The sequence below is a fragment of the Epinephelus moara genome, chromosome 4, assembly GCF_006386435.1.
Source record: "Epinephelus moara isolate mb chromosome 4, YSFRI_EMoa_1.0, whole genome shotgun sequence".
Lineage (NCBI taxonomy): Eukaryota > Metazoa > Chordata > Actinopteri > Perciformes > Serranidae > Epinephelus > Epinephelus moara.
The window spans coordinates 21,288,860-21,310,103 of record NC_065509.1 but is presented as its reverse complement, the minus strand read 5'-3'; the positions used below and the strand labels follow the sequence as shown (position 1 = coordinate 21,310,103).

The following is a 21,244-nucleotide window of genomic DNA, read 5'->3' as shown; positions in this document are numbered from 1 at the left end:
GCACTGCTGAGTGCGCCTGTACAGAGAGTTCCTCTTGGCTGCAGTGTGTGTACTCCACATCCTGGGCTTCACTACCTGGCACCCGGCCCCTTTGCTCCTCTGTGTGTTCCTGAGGTCCTTGTGGGCCTTCACGGGGCAGCCGACTGGCCGGCCTGTGTCCAGCTGTTTATTTTTCAAAAGGAAGAATGTCGGCGCTGCTGTTAAACACTGTGGTTTCACAAAGCTAACTTTAATAAGACGGCTGATGAGAGACAGAGAGGGGAGGGGATGTGGTTTATGTGTGGGTTGGTAGTGTGCATAGTGTGTGTGTCTGCCAGAAACACACATACAAATGCACAAACACACACCTGGAGTCATTTGCATTAGCTGTTCTGGAGTTCAAATTCAGCCTAGTTGAAATGCACGTGAATTACCCACAATGCAACTTTCTTAAACCCAGACAGATGTTGTCTCAAGTGGCATCACTTGAGGCAATTTATCAGACAAACGAGATAAGACCCCGACCGCTAGATAATCCATACTCAACACAAGCCAGACTCGATTTTAAATCTAAACACAAGCTCGTCCCACTTTCTTAGTAATATACCATTCTTCATTGCAGCCATTGACTTCAACGATAGAGACATTTCCAAACTAAATATCTCCAACTGTCCAAGGGGCAGCATTCCCCTTGTCTTCTCCAAATAAACTGAGCACACTCGAGGCGTCCAAGATCCCCCTCCAAATGAGAACAAGACATCAAGAAGAGTCACTCACTTTTTATTTGCCTCTTACAGCGAACCAGTGAGAATAACAGACACATCAGCCGAAGGATAAAAGTAACCTGAGGACACGGGGCTCGCACAGCTGTGCATCAGAGCTGTTGTCCATATGACGACGGGATCTGTAGTCCGTGATACAGTGTTAAACACAAAGCAGGCTGCAAGGGGAAGACAAAGTGAAGAGGGGAAGGATGAGGCTATTACTTTTCTAGCAATCTCCATCATAAAGCAGTAACCATCAGTGACTAGATCTACACGAACACCAACGTGATTCTGTGCAGCGGCAGGATAAAAAGTATTTTGTATTTTAAAAAATGCATATTTTCTTCCCTGGTTTGAAATCTGCAGCATAATGTAAAAAGCCAGCTGGATTTTCTGCCACAGGATACACTCTTCATAACCGACTTCATAGGTCCTGAATTTAAAGTAAAGCAAAGTCACTGGGAGCTGCACACTAAAACACATGCCTGCAGACATCAAAACAAACACACATGCACTAAATACACGGCTGCAACAAGCAGAGACTGGCACACACACACACACACACACACACACACACACAGAGCTAGTTATGTCCTGCTCTCCAGCATATTAATACTTGAAAAAAAAAAAACTGCCCATAGCTATAGCAGAACGAATCTAAAACGAGACCACTTATAAAAACAAATTTCCTGCGTTTATTATTTCAAAATGGTCATTAATGGATCTTATATGGCCTGTGTGTTCGTCCTGTGGTGATAGATTGTATAGGTAGCTGCAAGCTTCCTGTCTGATTTATTACGGCTTTAAAAACCAAAACGCAGCCCTGAGGGGGGTGCTGGCCCCATCGTGGGTCTCCCTAAAGCCGGCTTTCCCCGTCTCCTCCTCCAGGTGGGGGAGCAGGAAGCTGGGCAGGGAGAGCGTGCAGCCTCCCCTCTGCTTCCTGAGTGAGAGGCTGATGTTATACTGTATTCCTCAGCCTGCGGAAGACGGTGGGAGCATAACAGCAAACAATTACATGTGTAGCAATAAATGCAAATAGGTGTGCCTGTGCAAGGGACGTTCCTAACGACTTATTTCCCAGACATTTAAACGGAAGTTTGAACCTTGACTAGTCGACTTATCTAAAAGTAAGAAAACATTTTTAAAACAGATACATACAGAAGATATCTAAACGCCATTTGATACTGTTAATTCTCTTTCTTTATTGAGAAAATCGGGTTTTAAATGCCGCTTAAATGCATGGCTGCACATTGTCCCACAAAACAACTCACAAGATAAAAGTTTACAGGTAACAGTCATTGAAAATAATATCCTTTAGGAAGATAAATCTTTGGGAAACTGTGCGTAAAATGGCATTTTCATTGGGTGAACACAATCACATAGCAAACAGCCAATCCTATGGTTAAAAATCAAACAAAAAAAACCCATAAGAGTGTGTATTAATGTGTTATTTAAATGTGATTAAATAATATTAAAACATTTAATCAACTTGTATTTCTGGTGCCGACTAGCGACGGCAGCAAGATTTAATCAACTAGTCAACTAATCACGCACATCTCTAGCGTGTACATGTTAAATGCATCAGAGAACCCCGCAGCGAGCACGCTCTCCAAGTTATATAAACACACACACACACATATGGGGGCCTTTGTTCCCCCTCAGTACGTTAATAAGCTCTTATCTGATGGAAATTGATCTGACCGCACAGCCAGGGGTCTGACCTCTTGCCCTCATATACACTAACACCAAATACTACTATCCCATGTTTACTGATCAATAATCCAAACACAACACATCAAGACAAGCTTGATCAATCAGTTGTTTGGTCTATAAAATGTCACAAATGTAGAGAAAAGTGTCCTCTGGTAGTTGTTTTGTGTCACCAACAGGCCAAACTCCAAGAATATTCACTTGAAAAGTAGTGAATCCTCACAGCTGTGTCATCAATACCTGGAAAAGCGACTAAGGTATATTCCTACAGGAAGTAAAAAAAAACAACATAGTTTGCAGTTTTCATCTAAATGTTCAAGGAGGCTGTGCAAATCTTGAATTCCTACATGAAAATCCCCCCAAAATGTCCTGTCAGTCAGTGCTGACTGTGTTGTTTCAGCATCCTCTCCTGCTGCAGACTTCAGCGACTGAGTGACATTAATGAGTGTATCTGGCGGGCATTTCATTTTGGGCCCTGTGCCCAAGTGTGGGCAGACTGTGTGCCCCACCTCGCTGGTATCAGACCTGTTAAACAGCCTTTAAATGCAAATTGCAGCGATGACAATACACTCCCCCTACACAGGACACATGCAGCCCCCACATGGTTCTAATTAGCCAAGGCACCGTAAAGGTGTTGTGTTCATGTGTAAGTAATGAATCTGTGTGTGTGTGTGAGGTTTGTGTGCGAGCATACGTAGTGTGTGTCTGTTGAGGGAACAGGCGGGTGTTAATTGCAAACACCTGAAGCTTGTAAGCAGGGCTGGACTCATAGTTTGCCTAAGCCTTAACAACTGCTGGTCGTATCTGTGAGCATTAAAGTGTCACAATGCTGCCTCTGCTGAGCAGCTACGAGACGAAGATGTCCCTTGGCGTCAAATTCCTTCTCGGCAGTGTCTCTGCTACTCCACTGCTGACTGAACCAGAGAGCGTTACCTTTAAAATACCTTCATATTTCATACGACAGAAGTCATTCAGTCAGAAGTGTCACTGACACACTCAGACATCATCATTCCCAGAGCTGCTGCAGAAGTGCTGCCCCCTGTTGGGCCCCCGTCTTCATGCACGCTGAAAGGTGAGCACCCTGATGCGGTGGGCATAGCTTTAATGGCAGAAATGCCGCTCATGCTGTGCGGCTGTGTGTCTCTCACACACATACAGGCAGAAATACCTTGGCCTGTGATCCTGGTGGCGAGAGATTCAAGTTTCAGGTGGGACGAGCTGGTGCTAAAGGGAGAGGAGGGTCTCTTCTTACAGTGTCGTGTTGAGAGAGGTGCCTCTGTCGGCCCGTCAAAGGCTCCGAGACATAAACCCAGACTCGCGCACACACACACACACACACAGCACCACATGCAGCCATATGGGACCATGACCAGACTGTACACTCTCTCGCAAGGACGCAGATGGGATGCACACATTTAGGCACAGCTCTGATGCATACATAAAGCATTTTACATGAGTCACATACTGTATACAGAGCTTGGCACAAACCTGATAGTACCCAGCTCGTGTGGCTTCTTGAGCACAAAGCACCTCGACAAACTCTCCAAATCTAAATCTCTCAGCTGAGAAACCCTCTTTAGAAACATACGCTTTTTTTGCAGTAATGTTCGCAAGTCTGTATTGAGCAATCTGGGGAACTGTTGGGCTGTGAAAAACATAGTGCGTGTTCACAGGCATTCAGTTGCATCAAAGCCGCAATAAACAAAATAGCCTTTTGTTTCACCAACAGGAAAAAAAGACATATTTAAAGACCAGAAAGTGGAAAGAGAGACTTTAAATAGACTTCTGAATAGTTGTGGAGGGATTGTATTTCAGTGCCAAAACCGCCTGATTGCACAGCAGTTCAGCAAAATTGACAGGAAAATGGGATGCAGCATGTGATACAATAATATGTTCTAATAGAGAAATTACCAGTGCCCAGCAAGGGCAGTGCAGAGTTGACCTCACTGGGCAACTTTATACAAGGCACATATACCTCTGATTACTATTCTACTGAGTCATGCTCAGGAGAAATTTATACAAGTGGAACCACAGGAGAGAACTGCAGCTTGTGTTGACAGCTTCAGATCTCACGAGTCCAAAGCAAACAACAAACACTTGCACCAACTTCACTAGCCAGCCAGACAGAGCCAGCGAGCCATCTTGGCACAGCAGACTTCAGACGGGAAGACAGAATGTTTTGAAAGCGGGCCAGAAATTCCACTTGTGAACGCTTTCACCTGTTCTTGTTGTTGCAGGGCTATTCACACCCGCAGACAAAGAGAAAGAAAAAGAAAGGAGGAAGAGCCAGGGAGAGAAATTCCCCAAATGTGCAGATAAGCGCCTTAAAAACTCTGGTACTTCTTCATGCAGCGAAAAAACATGACAAAACAAATGATGAGATTCCACTCGAGTTGCAGTTTTTAAAAAAGTGGAATGTCGTGAATGCCAGTTTCAATAAAACACACACACACATCCTCTTACTGCAGGCCAGAGAATTTCTCTGGCTTTAAAACCTCAACTTTCCCCTCCACAGGTGAGGTTAAAAAAATCCCATGTAAGCCATTAAACACACAGCTGATCAGTTCGGCACACCCACTCATGTTCACATCACATCAAACATCATAGCAGCAGCTTCGCCCAAAACACCACCTTTCTTTAATCCACAGGCCTCTGTGTGTAACACGATGTGGATCACACACTGTTCTCCACCTGTGGAACTATCACAAGCCCTGTAACGAACACCGCCAACCAAACGTGGCCCATCTTGGCACACGGCTGCTCCGTCTATTAAAAATGAGCGTCCCCCACCGACACGAGGCTGCGGGGCTCGAGCTGGACGTTCCAACCCCGCTGATCTGCTGAGTGAAGAGCCCTGCTGTCACAGTGTGGGCCCTTCCACAGGCTCAGGGGCCGTAATCCCCCACACAGAAAAAGACACACACATGCACTCTTAAAGTTCAGTAGAGCTGCTGAAAGCATCAGAGCCAGACACAGTCATGCCTAGACTGTAACTTCAGATTTATAGCGTCTTGTTTGTTTTGTGTGTGTGTTCTGGTAAATGTAACGGAGACATACCTGGAGGACAGGAGCACTCTTGGCCAGCATCCCTAGTCGTCCTTGATTTCGGCATCAGCACCCCCACTTTCTGCAGACACACAGAACAAATCTCAGTCCTAAACATGTTTGTGTTCGCACTGGGGAAATCGTTGAGAACGGAATGAGATTAAAATCATCTCAATAACAATTACGAGATCATAATCTTTTTCCCATTACGCACAGCTCGAGAATGAAAGGAGCTTCCTCAATTTCTTTTCCATGTGATGAAATTATAGGTTGCTGTCTCATCGGTGGTTATGTCACCCTATAAAGAGATTTAACTGCAAACTAATTGGCCAGCTGCATGCAAGGTTGATCCCTACGGTCATACGTTGAAAGGGACTCATTTCAGGAGGGGGGGATAATTAGGGTGCAATTGCCAAAAAGTGCCAAGTCTGAGTGTTTGTCAACTTCACATGTGTCTGTATGTGCCACATGAATGCACATCTTTTTGATGCTAATATCTCTGTACATGGTTTATTCTTCTTATTGTTAATTGTGGGAACTTTTGCACATTCCTGCCCAGCTCTGTCATTTTATATTTTTATTGCAATCATTTCTATGCATTATTTATGTGTTTTTTTTGTCTATGCTTCAAACACTAAAGCAAATTCCCTGTATGTGCAAACCTACTTGGCAATAAACCGGATTCTGACTCTCACTACATGTGCCCCCTGCTATTACGCGCACTTTACGCACAAAGACGCGAAGCCTCTGTCAGAAGTTCACAAACACAACATGTATTGATCAATGACAGTAGACGTCAGGTACCTCTTCCACGAGCCTCCCCACTGAAGTGCTCAGCTCAGGAATTAGGGTCCCATCCTCGTTAAGACAAGCCCTGTGCGGCGGCTGGAAGATGGACGCTTTGTCCATCTCCATCTGCAGTCGGTTCTCCAGCTGGTGGGTCTTGAGGCTCATCAGAAGACACACGGTGATGGAGCTCAGGGACATCAGCATGCACAGAGCGATGGGAAAACCTGGAAGCCACCGCTGGACCGCGGACTTTGGAGCACACTGACACACCGGCTTACTTTCCCCGATAGAGTTGCTGGCTGTATCCATGCTGAGATCCTGCCTCACAGTCCTCTTGGTAAATAGAAAACAACCCCAAACGCCTTGTTTGTTGGTGTAGCGCTGCGATTAAACTCTTCTCAGGCTCTGCGCAGTGGCTAAGCAGCGCACCTAACACATTCACAACACTCAGCTCCAGTACACTATGGCACGGGGTTCAAAGCGCTGTCTTAAATTAGTCTTGGAACAAGAGGCAGCAGCAGCGCGCACCGGGTTTACGCCAGACACAGATGGGAGCGATCTGGATGCCAACCAGAGAAGAGGCGCCTTCTGACTTTGCAGGTTGTTGTTTCCTGTCGGGGAGTATCCTACACGGATGTGCAAGTGCAACTACCATTGGGTCCAATTGTTTGCCTCCCTAAAAGTTGCACGTTGAACTAGTTGAGATGCGCCCGCCCTGCTGACCACGTGGGAGGCTGCGGATTGACAGCTGTGAGACTGTGAGGGTTTGGCTTGGCCAACTTGTGATCACTCAGGCTCCTCAGCACAGTCTGCTAGGATTATTTTTCACCATAATCTTTCCAAAACCACTCGACTGAGATTTAAAGACGACTTGAATAGTTACTGGTGATGATGTGCTTGTTGCGAAACTGAGACACATGCAGAAAAGTTATGAGACTTCCAAATACATGACATGTTTATGTCTCCAACAACTGATTTGTGAAAAAAGGACACTTAAATCCACTTTTAAACTAGACTACTGGTATGCCATTGTTTAGTGTTAATGGGGGACGCATGTAGCACACAATATATTGCAGAGAAGTAACTGTTATCCTGAAGTTCAGGACTATTATCAGCCAGATAACTGTCAAGGTAGTGATCCTGTAGGGGAGACCGGGGCTGGTTGGCACACATTTCCCTCTCAGTTGTATTTCTCTGGCAAAATCAATTTTAGAATATTCTCACAAGCGGCAAATGAAAGGTTAAGATCTCAGCTGTAAAAACAACAAATAAAAAGTATGTTTCTTTAATGTAGCCTATACGAATGTCTTCGTAAAATGAGGTGATTCATGGCTAAAGTCAGGGATCAAAATTAGCAGTCGCCAGTCGCCAGAGGCGACTAATTTCAACCCTTTTGCCAGTAAATGAAGTCACCTAACCAGCCACTCTGGCAAGTGAAAAAAATAGGGCCAAACTACTGTTGCTGTTGTTTCTCCCGCCCCTGGCTGTGTGTATGTGATATCATTGGTTGAGCGCCGGTGTCGTACAACAGATCTTCAAGCCCACAACATGCTGCAAAGTGGGAGCTAGAACGTGAGCTTGTAGTTGGAGATCCGCGGTCCGCCATTTTCACGCCCTTTAAAGGCTGATAAGATCCACCGGCACACTGCGTGTCTGTGCTTACTGGCTGCAACAGTTGGAAACACGGAGCGAGGAAATTTTAAGAGCCTACAACAAGAAAGAGGCCAGTTAACCAATGTAAGCGTTCCCATTTGAGGATTGCTCGAGTGTATTAGTAATAACACATTGAAAATATACCAAAATGCTATTTATGATTTTTGGCTAGTGAAAAAAAATTCTGGCCAGTAGATTTTTAAAGCTTACTAGCCACTTGGCTAGTAAGCCAAAAAGTTAAGTTTGAACCCTGGCTAAAGTCATGTCGTGCATTTGTGGAAACCAGCCCCATTACGGCATTGGTTAGCAACAAATCACACAAAATCCAGAAAACTTAAGACCTACATAAAACATCTGCCAATTAAAACCAAAACACATTTTCCATTGACATTCAAAATAAAAAACTAACAATATAAACATTGAATTTAATTTTTAAGTCTCTTTAAAAACACTATGTTACAACTGGCCAACCTACTCCACGCACATTTGACCCCACTTTGCGATGGGACTAAGCCAGCTACCACCACTCATCACAGACGTTCAAATCTGCTATCAAAATATAGCTGATCTTTTGTCTATTAATTAAAGTAACACATTTCCAACATCTCTAAACGTTTGATAGTAAAATAACAAAGTGAGTGACATCCAGATGATCTAACATAGTAGCTGAGCGCAGGCCAAGAGGGCAAACATTTTGATGTTTAGTTTCTGTAACCTACAAAGTACCAGGAATTAGCTGCGTGCCAACCATCCCCAGTCTTCCCTACAGTGAGGATTCCAACTCAATCTCAAAACTTAAACATCTGGAATAGTTGGGAATTGGGTAGTGAAGTCTTTTTTAGGTCTGATATACAGTTTGAAATACATCTTTTCATTGCCAAACCTACTATTTCTCCTTTTGGTTAAGTAACCCTCACGTGGTTTAAGACAGTTGTCATCAATTCAGCTGGTTTTAAATGTTCACAATGTCCATGCAGACATTTTTTATTCAACTTGAAATGAGGTTCAAATATTTCAACAAGGTAATAATGACAAGGAAATCATTATAGATTTGTGTTAACCCTCTCCTAACTCTACCATGTTGGCCATCAGTGAAGTTCCGATACCTCAGGCAACACTTCTGCAGTAATCTGAAAGCTTTTTACTGCCATCCTGTGGATTACCGCAGGTACTGCACCCAACTGAAACTCAAAACACCCACACACACACACTTCTGTCATCTATTCACATTTATTGAGAAAATGTACATGATACTGCAAAAGTTACATAACCAGTCAGTGAAAAAAGAAATAAACAAATTCTATGTACAAGAGTTTTCTGCCTGCAATAGCTTTTTTTTTTTTTTTAAACAACGACAGTGCTGAATAAATTACTGGTGAGACTGATGCAGTTCTCCATCTGTCACATTACCCATCACCTACTTTACGATGCAGACAGAACATGGACACAACTGGACTATTCATGAATAAAAAAAACAGTCTTACCAGCATTATGTTTAGGAGCGACAAATTAAATTACAAAAAGATAAATAAATAGAAATCAGTTTGAGGGATTTGTCACAACAAAAAACATGCCACAAATGAAAACATTACTACGTGATGAGGAAATGCAGTTTGGGACAGGACACAGCAAAGCAGGGCAGTGGACTGATACAGTCAGTTAAGGTACTCCTCTCCTGGAGAGTCAGGAAGTAGAGGCTGGCACCGTGCACCATGATACATGTCATAGTGAAAGCCAGGTCCTGGCTGAGGTTACAGGTCAGAGGTTTACAGGTTGAGGAGTTCAGTCCTTTTTGCTGCTAGTGCTGCTGCTGCTTCTGATGCTGGTGCTGGTGCTCTTGCGGTAGCAGGAGAAGAAGGGATGACGGAGGGCCTGCTCCAGACTGAGGCGCTTGGCTGGGTCATACTCCATCATCTTCTCTATCAGGTCAAACAGCTGGTTGTGGTCTTCACACTTTGACAGCATGTAATGCTGATAAGAAAGGAAGGACAACTTTAAAATATGTCGCGATTAATCTGGTCGATATTTTAAAGCATGTGCAGGGTGGACAAAACATAAGAGCCCTGCAATAAGTACCAGTTTGGTGATGCTCAATTTCTGTCTCTGCATGAGACTATTAGGTGCAATTCAACTTGTGACTGAGGTAGAAGTTCAGTGTTGAACACACTTTGGGAAATCTATCTTCTGAACAATAAGACTCTAAAATAGCCCAATTCAAACAGAAAAATAAGGAGAAAATGAACTTAGTGTGAGACCTGACACTGATTCAGCAAATGATACGATTTAAAACTGGGTTGATATCAAATGCTAAGCTAGCAGATAAAAACGAGCAGCAAAATGAAAAGCAAGCACAAAATTTGTACAGTATCTAGTGTTGTTTTGAATCAGCCTTCATCCATCCACATGACGTTCACAACATCTCAAAACAAGGTGGGGGGGAGGCAGTGGAGAGACGACCCTGCCCTTTTAGGAGACAGGTTTATACAATTTCAAACCATAGGCTCAGCTGTAATATTTCATCATTTGTTATATAGTGTCTCAGGCCCTGATCACACAAAGTGATTTAGCATTTTTGTAACTGTTTTTAATGAGAATGAAGCCTTTAGCTCACGTTTCTGCAGCGCATCTCACACTTTTGCTCTTGAAGCGCCTGGCGTTTTTGCTAAAGTGCTCTGAACTGCCCAAGTTGAAATAACTGAGTGGAAAAACACCCCACGTCATCCCTCTTTTCATCATGGTCACGAAAACAAGTTTACAGTTCTAGTGGTAGCGATTGCTGGATACCCAGAGCTATACAGCCTGACGACAGACAGCAGGTTGTCATCCTAAAATATGCCTTGAAACCATCATCAAGGTGAAGCTCCTGGACCAACTGGCGGTACTCCCTGTGATCCACCCTCTTTTTTAGGCTCTCATGTACACACACACAGATCTCCGTTTCCTTGCGCCTTGCAACAAACTATTTGCTGACAGCCTCTCACCCTCAACAACAGCTAGAGGAAGTACCCTCTGCCTGAACATTTTAGGAACTAGATACTAATTACTGGGGGAAAAACAGTAGATTGATTACACAAGAAGGTTAGTGTAAGGACGTGTTAGTGTGGTTGGCATTCAATTTTAAAAAAAGCAGCGCGGTGCTGCTACGTGCAAAACGCTTTCTGTGTGATTGGCACCTTGGGCTCAGTGGGTACATGCTGCATAATTAGGAATCCTGTCCTTACTGTGGAGTTCAGAGCTATGTACAAGTGTTGAACCTCTGAATAAAACTCGTCTGTACTGATCGCTACCGTGCTAGCTAACACGTTCACATCAGAGTTTCGGCGCTGTTAGAACGTCTATTTTTAATCACATTTGATAAACACGGATGTTTTCAGATGCGAGTCTTGGAGCACAGGAACACTTTGACTCTGACTATGTTTGACTGTCTCCAGTAGTATTCCTCTCACCTTGAGGGGTTTGCAGTGTTTCCTGACATATCTCCCAGAAGAGCTGTGCGCATCCCAGTCAAGTTTGCCCCGATGAACGTACCGCCGCTTCCTGTACAGCAGACATCATTATCATTACAAGATTAATGTAAATGAAAAAAAAAAAAATTAACTATCTGCACATAATGTTAAGGTGGCTTTATAAATGCTACAAATAAAACACTCAGTGGTCCACATACTTGGTTTTCTGCAGGAGGTGTGTGGGGATGGGGCCCAGGACTCGCTCCATCATGGCAAGATGCTCTTTACTGTCATGAGTCTGAAGGAGAAAACAATATTACAAATCATAAAAAATGCCATGGTAAACGTGACAGTAGTAATAATTTTTATTAAGCTCTCTGCTGTCACGTACCTGGAAGAGTGTAGATCCAAGGTAGTACTCAATGAGTATGCAGCCTACACTCCAGACATCACAGGAATGGTCCCAGCCAAGATCTGAAAGAAACGATGTTCACTGAGTAACACATCACCATAAAAGGATCTGTCTAAACAAACATGAAAAACAAACACGTACCTAAAATGACTTCAGGAGCACGGTAGTGACGCGTTGACACCACAGAGGTGTGGTGCTCGTGTTCATATGTGGCATTACCAAAGTCCACAATTTTCACATCTGGGTTCTTCAATGTTCGTTCATCACGTTTCTGAGGACAATAACACAACCCCGTTACACACACAAGAAGTTTTGGTCTTAAGCGCATGCGTTGGCAGGCTTATGTTTCTTTTGGACACTTACCAATTCAGAGTTGTACTCCATATCATAGTCTGAATCAATGAAGAGAATATTCTCAGGCTTCAGATCTGTGTGAGTCAGCTTGTTGTTATGCAGAACTGAAAGACAAGATCACATACATTTTAAAACAAGCTGTTTTTTCCCTGTTCACATAGTGTATTTTCAGTGCATGCTTGTGTTAATTACCCACATCGCACAGCCCGGATGATCTGATACGCCATGTGCCGGATGTGTTCTATGGGGAAAGGCTGGAAGTTGTTTTCCTTCAGGAAATCATAGGTGCTGAGGCCAAGCAGTTCAAAGGCAATACAAACGTGGCCGTGGTAGTCAAACCAGTCCAGGATGTGTACACACGCACTGCAGAGGAGAGGTATAGCAGATGCAAAATAAGTTTCTTGCATGGCAAATCTTGAACATAATTTCATATGTGACGAGCACAAGATGACTGTGTTTTTGTGGATTGACTTACTATCTTTTATCAGTGTCGAGGGACTTCAACTGTTCAAGCACCTCTACCTCAGACATAGCTGCCTCACGGTAGCGGTCTATGTTTTTAATGATCTTCAGAGCCACTCGAGCTCCATCACTGGAAGCACACAATATAAATACTTTTAATACCAAACGCAGGAAGAAAGAGTGAGAGAAAATACTAAAAACACTGAGCTGTGAGGAATATTTTCTTACTTAGTGTGATCAATGCATTCGACGACCTTCCCAAAGGCACCCTCTCCTAGTGTACACACAATCTCATCTACAGGAAATAGAGAGTTGAAGTTAGAAACACAACATTGACAAAGTGAAACACTGCCGTTTGACTGGTTCACTGCCTGATGTTGCATTGCTGTTTAGCTACACTACTATAACAGGCTTCTGAACACTGGAATACAGCTCAGTACTAAATATATTACACTGACAAGCAGTATTTAACCAAAAAAATGTAAGTCTATTAGCCCTAATACTTCAGCCTCTACATTAATGTTTGGAAATAAACCAGACAACAAGAGAGTGAGAGAGACAAAGTGTGAACAACAGTAGAAAAAAAAGGTATATATTCTATACATCTCGCTCTCAGCATGTCTCCACTGTGATAGATGAGGTGACCCTCGTCATCATCCTCAACACTCCTGGATCTTTTCCTGCTCCTGCGCTGATGGCTCCTCCTCTGCACCGGAACCGCCGCAATCCGCCATCACATCAATAACCCATCAGTCAGCCAGCACCAGGCCACCACAATGCGACATCGTCATTCATTCAACCAGGCCAAGGGGGGGAGGTGTAGGGGTGGATAGATTCGGCCCGTTCAGTAACACCGCCAGACGAATGGACGGAAGGACGGAGCAGCAAATTCAAATTCAGCCCCGTCAGAGAAATTGGGCGCCAGCCACCACATAGTGTGTGTTACAGAAGAAAAACATGGCAACAAGATTTTCAGATGAGAGACTTTCTCAGAGTAGTACAGAAAAAAAACTGAACTTGATTGATTACAGTCTTTCTACATGTAGTTCTTTGTATCTCTTCCGAAACAACTTAATTCTTTACTAACACGTCCCATAACTGCCCACTTAGATTTCAGCACAAATACTGGGTCCACTTTTCGCTAGCAAATCTATAAACACTCACAATCCCTTACTTCCTGAGCCCCCAAGTCCCCTACATGTCAATATTGGATATCATGCTTAATAGTGAAGAGTGGGACACACAGAGATACAGAGAGACAAAGAGATAGGTGTTAAGCATTGGCTAAACACCTGTGATGACCCATTCGATTTGGTGGCAAAGACAGGAGAGGGGAGAAGAGGGGAGGTAGGAGGTTCTCGTACCGAGGACGACCTGTGGCGAGAGTGGCTACGTCTGCGCCTTCTGTCTCTGTGCCTGCGGCTGCTTCGTCTGCTGCGACCACTCCGACCACTGCGTCCGGATGACTTGCTGTAGTGATGCCAGTCTCTGTCTTTGTCCTTGCAGGTGCCTTCACGACTGTCCTCCTCACAGGCCATGCCGAAACTGTGGTCCCCAGGGGTTCGCTCCCTTGAGTCCAGCCTCTGGTTCAAACTGCGGGTCTCCAAGTAATGCCTGCAGTCAAACAAAAACAATGACACACACAAATCAAAAACAAGGACTAGAAAGCATATGTCAGGTCAAAAGCAGCCCTGTTCCTTGTCTGTGATCAAGCGCTCAAATGAAGACTGAATATGACGGTGCTAATGGTCCGCCTGTTGCCTGACACTCTATCCCGAGCCTTTTATGTAACATTTGGAATTAGCAACATACTGATTTACAGACACCAAACACCAGGAATCCTATTCAATGAGGCTACAGTTCAGGAAGTATTTTATTATCGGTTTAATCACTTTGAAAATAGTACTTCTAGGGGTATTCAAATGCCAACATGTAATGAATGCCCCATATTTAGGCAATTTTGCCAATTATACAGCTGTCTCCTTAGCAACCCAAACCCTGCCTTCCTTAAAACTCATGCACCCTGACAGAGCGCCACATTGGCACAGTTTATGTGCGAGGCATTCAAAGTTGCTGAAAGCTTTTCAGCACAACCTGATAGTGCGTAATACGATCTGTGATTCTACCACCTGCAGATCTAAGTACGCAAGAGGTGAACACTTATGAGGTATCATTTCTGCCAATATGAAATGAAGAGAACAAATATCTCAAAAGGAAATTTGTTTATTGCTAACATAAAAATTCCTAATACAATCAAACAGTTCCTTATAGATGCCTTGCTGTTTAACATCCTAATGTTTGCTCGTTATGGTTACGTTTCCTCAGAATGTTTCCAACCCACCCGCCTAGCAGGCCATGTTAGCACCTTAGCATCTAAAAAAGAATACGAAACCCCCCCAGGGCCCTAGCACCCTGGTGGTGTCAGTTGTCTTCCGGGAGGAGGTCTGCCTCTCTACAGAATTAAAATAGAGTATATCTGGAAACGTCTAATGTAACCCCTTGGGTCATCATACATGCCCACAAAAGCTAGAATTGCAAAACATTAACATTGCACATAACTTAACCAGGTGATACTGAAATTGCAATTTGACTCCGTTACCATATAAGGGCAAAAGGATTCATTTTAGAAAATGTATCCGACATGCCATGACAAAAACAAACACTGCAAGTTAGACATATTGGTATGTCAGAGTTGTGGTCTACAATCAGGGTTGGGATTAGCATCGCCAAATGTCCAAGTAGCTGCTAGATTTGCTTCACTCAATAGTAAAAAAACAAAACAAAAAACCAATGGTAACTGAGTGACTGGTAGATTTTGGAATCCAGCAGCCACAGTGGCAGGTGGATAAAAGAAAAAGTTATGTTCAAACCCTGTCTACAATGTACACGCACTCTTTGATATGGAGCACATGAGCTGATAACAAATCTGAAGTCTTGTTAGCCTCACTGGAAGTTTCACAAAACATGGCAGCACACGCCACTAAAATTCTGAAACAGTATAAACGGACTCATCTAATAATCATGGTGCAAACTACTACTTACTATTCTTAAAACCTCAACTGGTCTGCATTCGAACAGTTGCTTCCCAATTAAACCAAAGCATCATTGCTGCCATGTTTCATGTTAAAACAGGTATTACACTTAAAGACAATTTCCAACATCATCTAATGATTGTCAACATATCTGCCAATTTGGCTCAAGTTGCCTTTCTTGTATGCATTTAAAGGACAAAGTGAAAGACACAATATGCCCATTTTTAATTTTCATCCTGACATTTATCACAAATTTGTCACATTTTTTTCCAATAAATGTTTTAATATGATGGTTAAGCAACTTTTTCTACAATAAGGTCATTTCATACACCACAGCTGGAATTTTGAGTATACCTAACACTTCATATAACACTGTAGAACTCCTTCACTCTCATAATCTAGTTGTTGATATATTGCTCACTTCAGTTAATAGTGTACATTAAGAAAGCAAAACCCAAAAAAGGTCTTAGAATGTGAGTCGGCACGTTACACAACAAATGATCGATATTTACCCATCATACGTTTTCTGGTGACGGTGAGTTTTTCTGGACTTATTTTCTCGTTCACTGCTGTGTGAATCGTGTTTCTTCCGCTTGCGACAATCCATTCTCTCTTCCCAGCTGTACTCGTCAAGCCAGACACCTGGGGAGCGCATTCGCTTTGAGTGTCGCATCTGAAAGACAGTGGAAAGACAAGTCAAACCAGAATTCCACAGGGTCATAATTGACAATATGTAATTTATCAGTCATTGAAATATTTTTGTAGCCATGTATTTAGACCCAATGTTGTGTATAAGATGTGCCAGCTCAAACTGATAATAGTATAATCTGTATGTGCAGATATCTGAATATATGCAGAATCTGTGGCCATTGCTCTGGTTTATGTTTGTAGTACAAGTAGCATTGACCAATCACGTGGAAGCAGGTTTTGGTTGCATGCTTGTAAACAGTCCTCATGGAGAATAAAAGAGGCTGAATCAGGCCCCCAGGAAACGCAGCAACTTTGAAGGCAATTTCAGATTAAATCATTTCATCCCCATTTAAGTTAGCGAAGGGCTAAAAAGACATTAGCTGCTCAATTTCTTGTGCACCTGTTCAGTGAGCCCAAAAATGTGGAAGTTCCACCTAATTTTATACCCGAGAAGTCAAACTTTTTTTTGACTCATAAACCAATGAGCAACTTCCTTAGACACTCTTTGTGTGTCTATCGGCTGAATTAATTGAAATCAGAATCCACTGGTTGTCTGACAATGGTGTAGCTTTTCCTTTCTAAGTAATCTGAATTCATATGCAGATATCCGTTTAAAGATTAGCCAAATTTCTGTCTGGATTTCAGTTGCTAAATGAGCTGTATACAACGACTAGACTAGTGCACAAAAGAGGAAGTCATGGCCTGGACAACCGCCTGCACCGAAACACCCAGAATATCAGCAGCTGCCCTCCAGGCAAATTTGTGCTTCCTGGGATAGTGAAGGCACGACCCACCCTATGGCCTTGCTATACTTGAAAATGCAAATTTGTGCCTTCCCCAGAGCCTGAATATCGTTATGCAATGATAGCCAAAGGGTTTTCACATTAAGAGAGAGAGCTGTATATGTGCAAAGTGCAAAGTATATGTGCAAAGTGTTGAAAATTAACTTTTCGTCATGGCTGCTGGATTCCAAGATCTACCAGCCACTCAATAAATTACCATTGTGTTTTTGGCTGGTGAGCGAATTTAGCAGCCACTTGCATATTTCACCAGCATTTGGATGTGGCTAATTTCCAACCCTGTAAGTAATAAAAAGGGATTAAAGTTGATAATTCAAATCAGTCAATCATTTATCATGTAAAAAAGTAACTACCGTTCTTTGGCTTCAGCTTCTTCCAATATTCTCATAATCAGCTCATCTATCTTTCATTTTAAACTGTAAATACAAATCTTTGCATTTTAAACTGTTGGTCAGACAAACCACACAATCTGAAAGTGTCATCTTGGGCTCTAAAAATACGTTATGGGTATCATTCCTTTTGAATGCAAATTAAAACGTCAAAGTAATCAAACAATTCTTCGTGAGTCTATTCAGCAAAATACAGTGAAAATGATCGGTGGTTGCAACTCTCAAATTAAACGAAAGACAACCTTCCATATTATGATTGCGTAACGTCATCTGTCTGCAAACAAATGCATAAGGCGCAAGGCAATACTTGCAAGCGTTCACGTTAACGTTATAACACAAGCATTACTCAATATTTACGTTAGCTTACTAGACGTTAACTTCCACGAAAAAAATGATCGGAGAGCACGAAACGCAGGGAAACTAACTTGGGGCCAACGTTAATATACGTTAATGTCGACGTTTCCACTACGCCATGATGTAGATTTCACGGCCTGACAAAGTCGATGTTTAAATTCCATGTTTATCAATTGATGCATTGGTGTTAAATAATATGCAACCCAAGATGTGCTAACTCATTTGATAGGGTTGTGATTATAAGTAGTCAACTGGCTAGATATGAGCAGATACAGCAGTAAATCGTTGAATATCAGTTTGATCTCAATCCAAAGGCCCACCGAGCGCCGAGCATCCTAACTACATTAGCCACCCCTACAACAACATTACGTTAAGGCTACGTTTAACAGCTTTATACATGTTAAACTAAGATATCCCAATGTGGTAGCCACCTTTAAAATAATAGTTGCCACAACTGTAAATAGCTGCACTCATGTTTGCCCACTTACAGTACCCGAGTAAACACATTCTTGTACTTAGCCACGGCTAATTAGCCAGATCTGCCATGTTGTCGAGACGTCGAATATCGGGAATGCTAACTAGCTAACGTTAGCTTACATTACGGTCAATACACTAATGCCAAACTGTAACTTAGGTAACCGAAAAAAATGTGGTTATTGTGATAATGAGAAATTATCTTACCTCTCTTTTACAGTAATGTGATTCGAAAGAGTAGTTCTGTCGGTTATATTAAAAACTATGAACAAAGAAACTTAAAAACGCCTCCGACTGTTCGTCTTCCAAGATGGCGAGCTTCTCTGGAATCCGACAGAACGTTCTTAAACAAATTCCATGACGCAACGGACGCGACGCCTAATAACAACGCCCACTCACTATAGATTTGGGATTTTACTGTCCTGAGTACATTCTTTCAGGCACATTCAGGAAGCGCTCCGGGTACAAATATTAATAGCACTGTATGGAGTCATAGCTGTCGGTAATATTTGAAGATGAATCAGCCAAAAGTTGTTGCAGTTGTCGACAACCGTCGGGATCCAGCACAATGACTGGATCCAGTCACTTCTGTTCATGACATGTAATGTACATTTGGCTAAATCTATAACTAAGTTAATAAAATCAAGCTTAAAAAGCATGATTTTATGAAACATCATCTGTGACTTGGAGCATCAATTTGGTTCCCATGTGTCTCAAAGGGAGGTGGCAGGGCCCTTCAAATTACAATGGAACAACGTAACCTAAAAATATCAGACAGCAAAGTCTAATTTAATATACATATATATACATATATATATATATACATATATATATATATATATATATATATATATATAAAAATTGAAAAATAATTTGAAAAAAAAAGAAAAATTGAAATTAAAAAATGAAAAGAAAAAGAAAATATTACAAAGCATAGAGGCTTCTCAATAAAGTCCTTGTAAGGTTCTCTCAAATAAGAAAATCTACACTGGATTATTAAAGCTGGCATCCCGAAGGCAGGAGCAGTCCTCGATTGGGTAAAAATTACAAGTACAAATATAACCAAATAATATTTCTCATTCCCTGCTCTTTTATTTTGGTAATTAGATGATCTCTGCTCATACTGAGAGTAGACATATACTGATAAAAGGCATTTTGGAAAAATATAATCCAACTTAAATATCAATAAATGCTTCTGACATTACATTGGAAAAAATGCTGAATATGAAAATGTAAATGTATGGAATCTGTGACACATTGGATGTGAGATGCATCATTTTAAGTTTTTTTTTTATTGAACACACAATAGAACAAAAAACATAGAGAAACATACATCTTCTCGTAAGGACTATATATTTTTGTACAATGAAAGTTGTGAAATTGCAAAAGAGTCACAAGAAAAAATACAAATAAAAAACAAAAAAACAAAACTGGGGTTTTTATAAGGTGCAAGTACAACAAAAACAGTAGCACGTCATTTTATAGATCACCAGACATACAATTAAAGTAACAAAGACCCTAGAGAGAAGCAAAGTCTAAGGCATAAATCAAATAAGCAAGAAACGAGATATATCTCCACAGATCTTTCTGGCTATTTTGCTGGAGTACAATTTTTTAAGAGATAGGAAAAATAATTTGAAATCATTTATAAACCAGTCAAAGGAGGGTTTGCTATTTCTCCATTTACTACAATGAATATGATATTTACCCATTAGAATGATCATATTTATCATATCAGAGTTTAAGTTTTTTTTAATCATCCCTGCCTTTAATTTGAGGTTTTCCTTTTATATTATATTGTTCCGTGTGTTATCTGTTATATATTGACTTCCAAGGTTATTCGTATTATTTTCTATAATTTTTTCTCTTTTAATAAATTAAGAATCTATGGATATCTGATTGCGGAGAACCCTCCATAGCCAAGATTTGTAGTTAAGTAACTCTGGATCTTTGCCTGAGAGGCAATACTCAGGGTTAAAAAAGACAAAGACAGCATATAGGTCTACTGTGCGCTTTGAATTGTGGGTAAGACATGTCTGCGCCCTGCAACATCCCGAGGACCACCTTACCTATGTGCCATAATTGAGTTATTTAATGTATCAACAAGGATTTTGAGCTGCAGACCAGTGGACATTGTTGGTTTCGTTTTAAAAGTGATTCTCACTATGTCGGAAAATACCCAGAAGGTCAGCGTTTCCGGAAATGCGCTCTCGAGAGCTGTGATTGCTGAAATGCTGGCGAAGAATTTCGAGAAACTGCCTGACATTGATCAGAAAATCTTCATGTACGGACCCTTGTATCTGGGGGGGAACGGCGGCCTGGCAGGACTGATATCCAACAGCTTGTACCGCAGGGCCCTGAACGTCTCCCAGGCCCCCTTCACCTCCAGCCTGCCCATGGCCGTGCTGCCCTTCCTCACCACATTCGCCCTGTACAACGCCACAGTGTCCAACCCCCTCATGGCAGGTGACCTCAACTGTCCCACCTGTGTGTTGATCCGAGGTGCGCTTGTTGGTGTGGTGGGTGGCGGGGTGTATCCCATCCTCCTGGCCTTACCTGTGAACATGGGGCTTGCAACCAGGTACAGCACCACACCGATGCCAGATAAGGGGAATGTGCTGCGGTACTGGGTGGATGTGTCCAGGCCGATCCTGAGGAGGATGAGGGCGGTGCTGCTGCTCCAGGCCTTCTTCGGCACCTACCTGAGCTCCAGGCACTTTGAGACTTACACCAAACTGGCCCAGATAACATTTGGCAGAGGTGTAGAGGAACTGAAAGACTAAAATGTACCCAATCTTAAAATAAACACCTTTTTTATATTGACTGGCAGCTACTCGTGGGTTATGTGCTTGTATGATTAATTGATTTTCTCCCCAGAAAATAAAATTAAG

The 21,244-nt window shown here is 42.3% G+C and overlaps 3 protein-coding genes across 6 annotated transcripts in view; 1 reads left to right on the top strand and 2 right to left on the bottom strand.

The window, feature by feature from the left end:
* Positions 1 to 6,954, bottom strand: part of LOC126388979 (collagen alpha-1(XXIII) chain-like) — a 121,350-nt gene extending 114,396 nt beyond the window's left edge. Inside the window, exons 1-2 of the mRNA XM_050042388.1 lie at positions 6,303 to 6,954; positions 5,511 to 5,580 (exon numbers count right to left, since the gene is read on the bottom strand). Coding sequence (XP_049898345.1) covers positions 5,511 to 5,580; positions 6,303 to 6,596 — 364 coding nt within the window. The 5' untranslated portion in view covers positions 6,597 to 6,954. The remainder of the gene's footprint in view (positions 1 to 5,510; positions 5,581 to 6,302) is intronic.
* Positions 6,955 to 9,151: 2,197 nt separating this feature from the next.
* Positions 9,152 to 18,704, bottom strand: LOC126388722 (dual specificity protein kinase CLK4-like). Of its 4 annotated transcripts, none has more exons than XM_050041977.1 (14): positions 18,561 to 18,704; positions 17,336 to 17,415; positions 16,159 to 16,319; positions 13,979 to 14,228; positions 13,218 to 13,320; positions 12,843 to 12,909; positions 12,628 to 12,744; positions 12,349 to 12,515; positions 12,162 to 12,256; positions 11,940 to 12,069; positions 11,778 to 11,860; positions 11,605 to 11,684; positions 11,387 to 11,477; positions 9,152 to 9,911 (listed from the first exon to the last, which is right to left on the bottom strand). In XM_050041977.1, exons 2-14 carry the CDS (start codon positions 17,336 to 17,338, stop codon positions 9,723 to 9,725), a joined length of 1,536 nt encoding a protein of 511 aa, XP_049897934.1. In that variant the 5' UTR covers positions 17,339 to 17,415; positions 18,561 to 18,704; the 3' UTR covers positions 9,152 to 9,722. The 4 variants fall into 4 exon arrangements, with proteins under 4 accessions (XP_049897934.1, XP_049897936.1, XP_049897935.1 ...); XM_050041979.1 differs by having other exon boundaries at positions 16,168 to 16,319; XM_050041978.1 differs by lacking the exon at positions 17,336 to 17,415.
* A 1,419-nt stretch (positions 18,705 to 20,123) lies between these two features.
* On the top strand, positions 20,124 to 21,176 carry tmem126a (transmembrane protein 126A). The gene has a single exon (XM_050042486.1). The coding sequence runs from the start codon at positions 20,519 to 20,521 to the stop codon at positions 21,134 to 21,136; it is 618 nt and encodes a 205-aa protein (XP_049898443.1). The 5' UTR covers positions 20,124 to 20,518; the 3' UTR covers positions 21,137 to 21,176.
* The last annotated feature ends 68 nt before the right edge of the window (positions 21,177 to 21,244 follow it).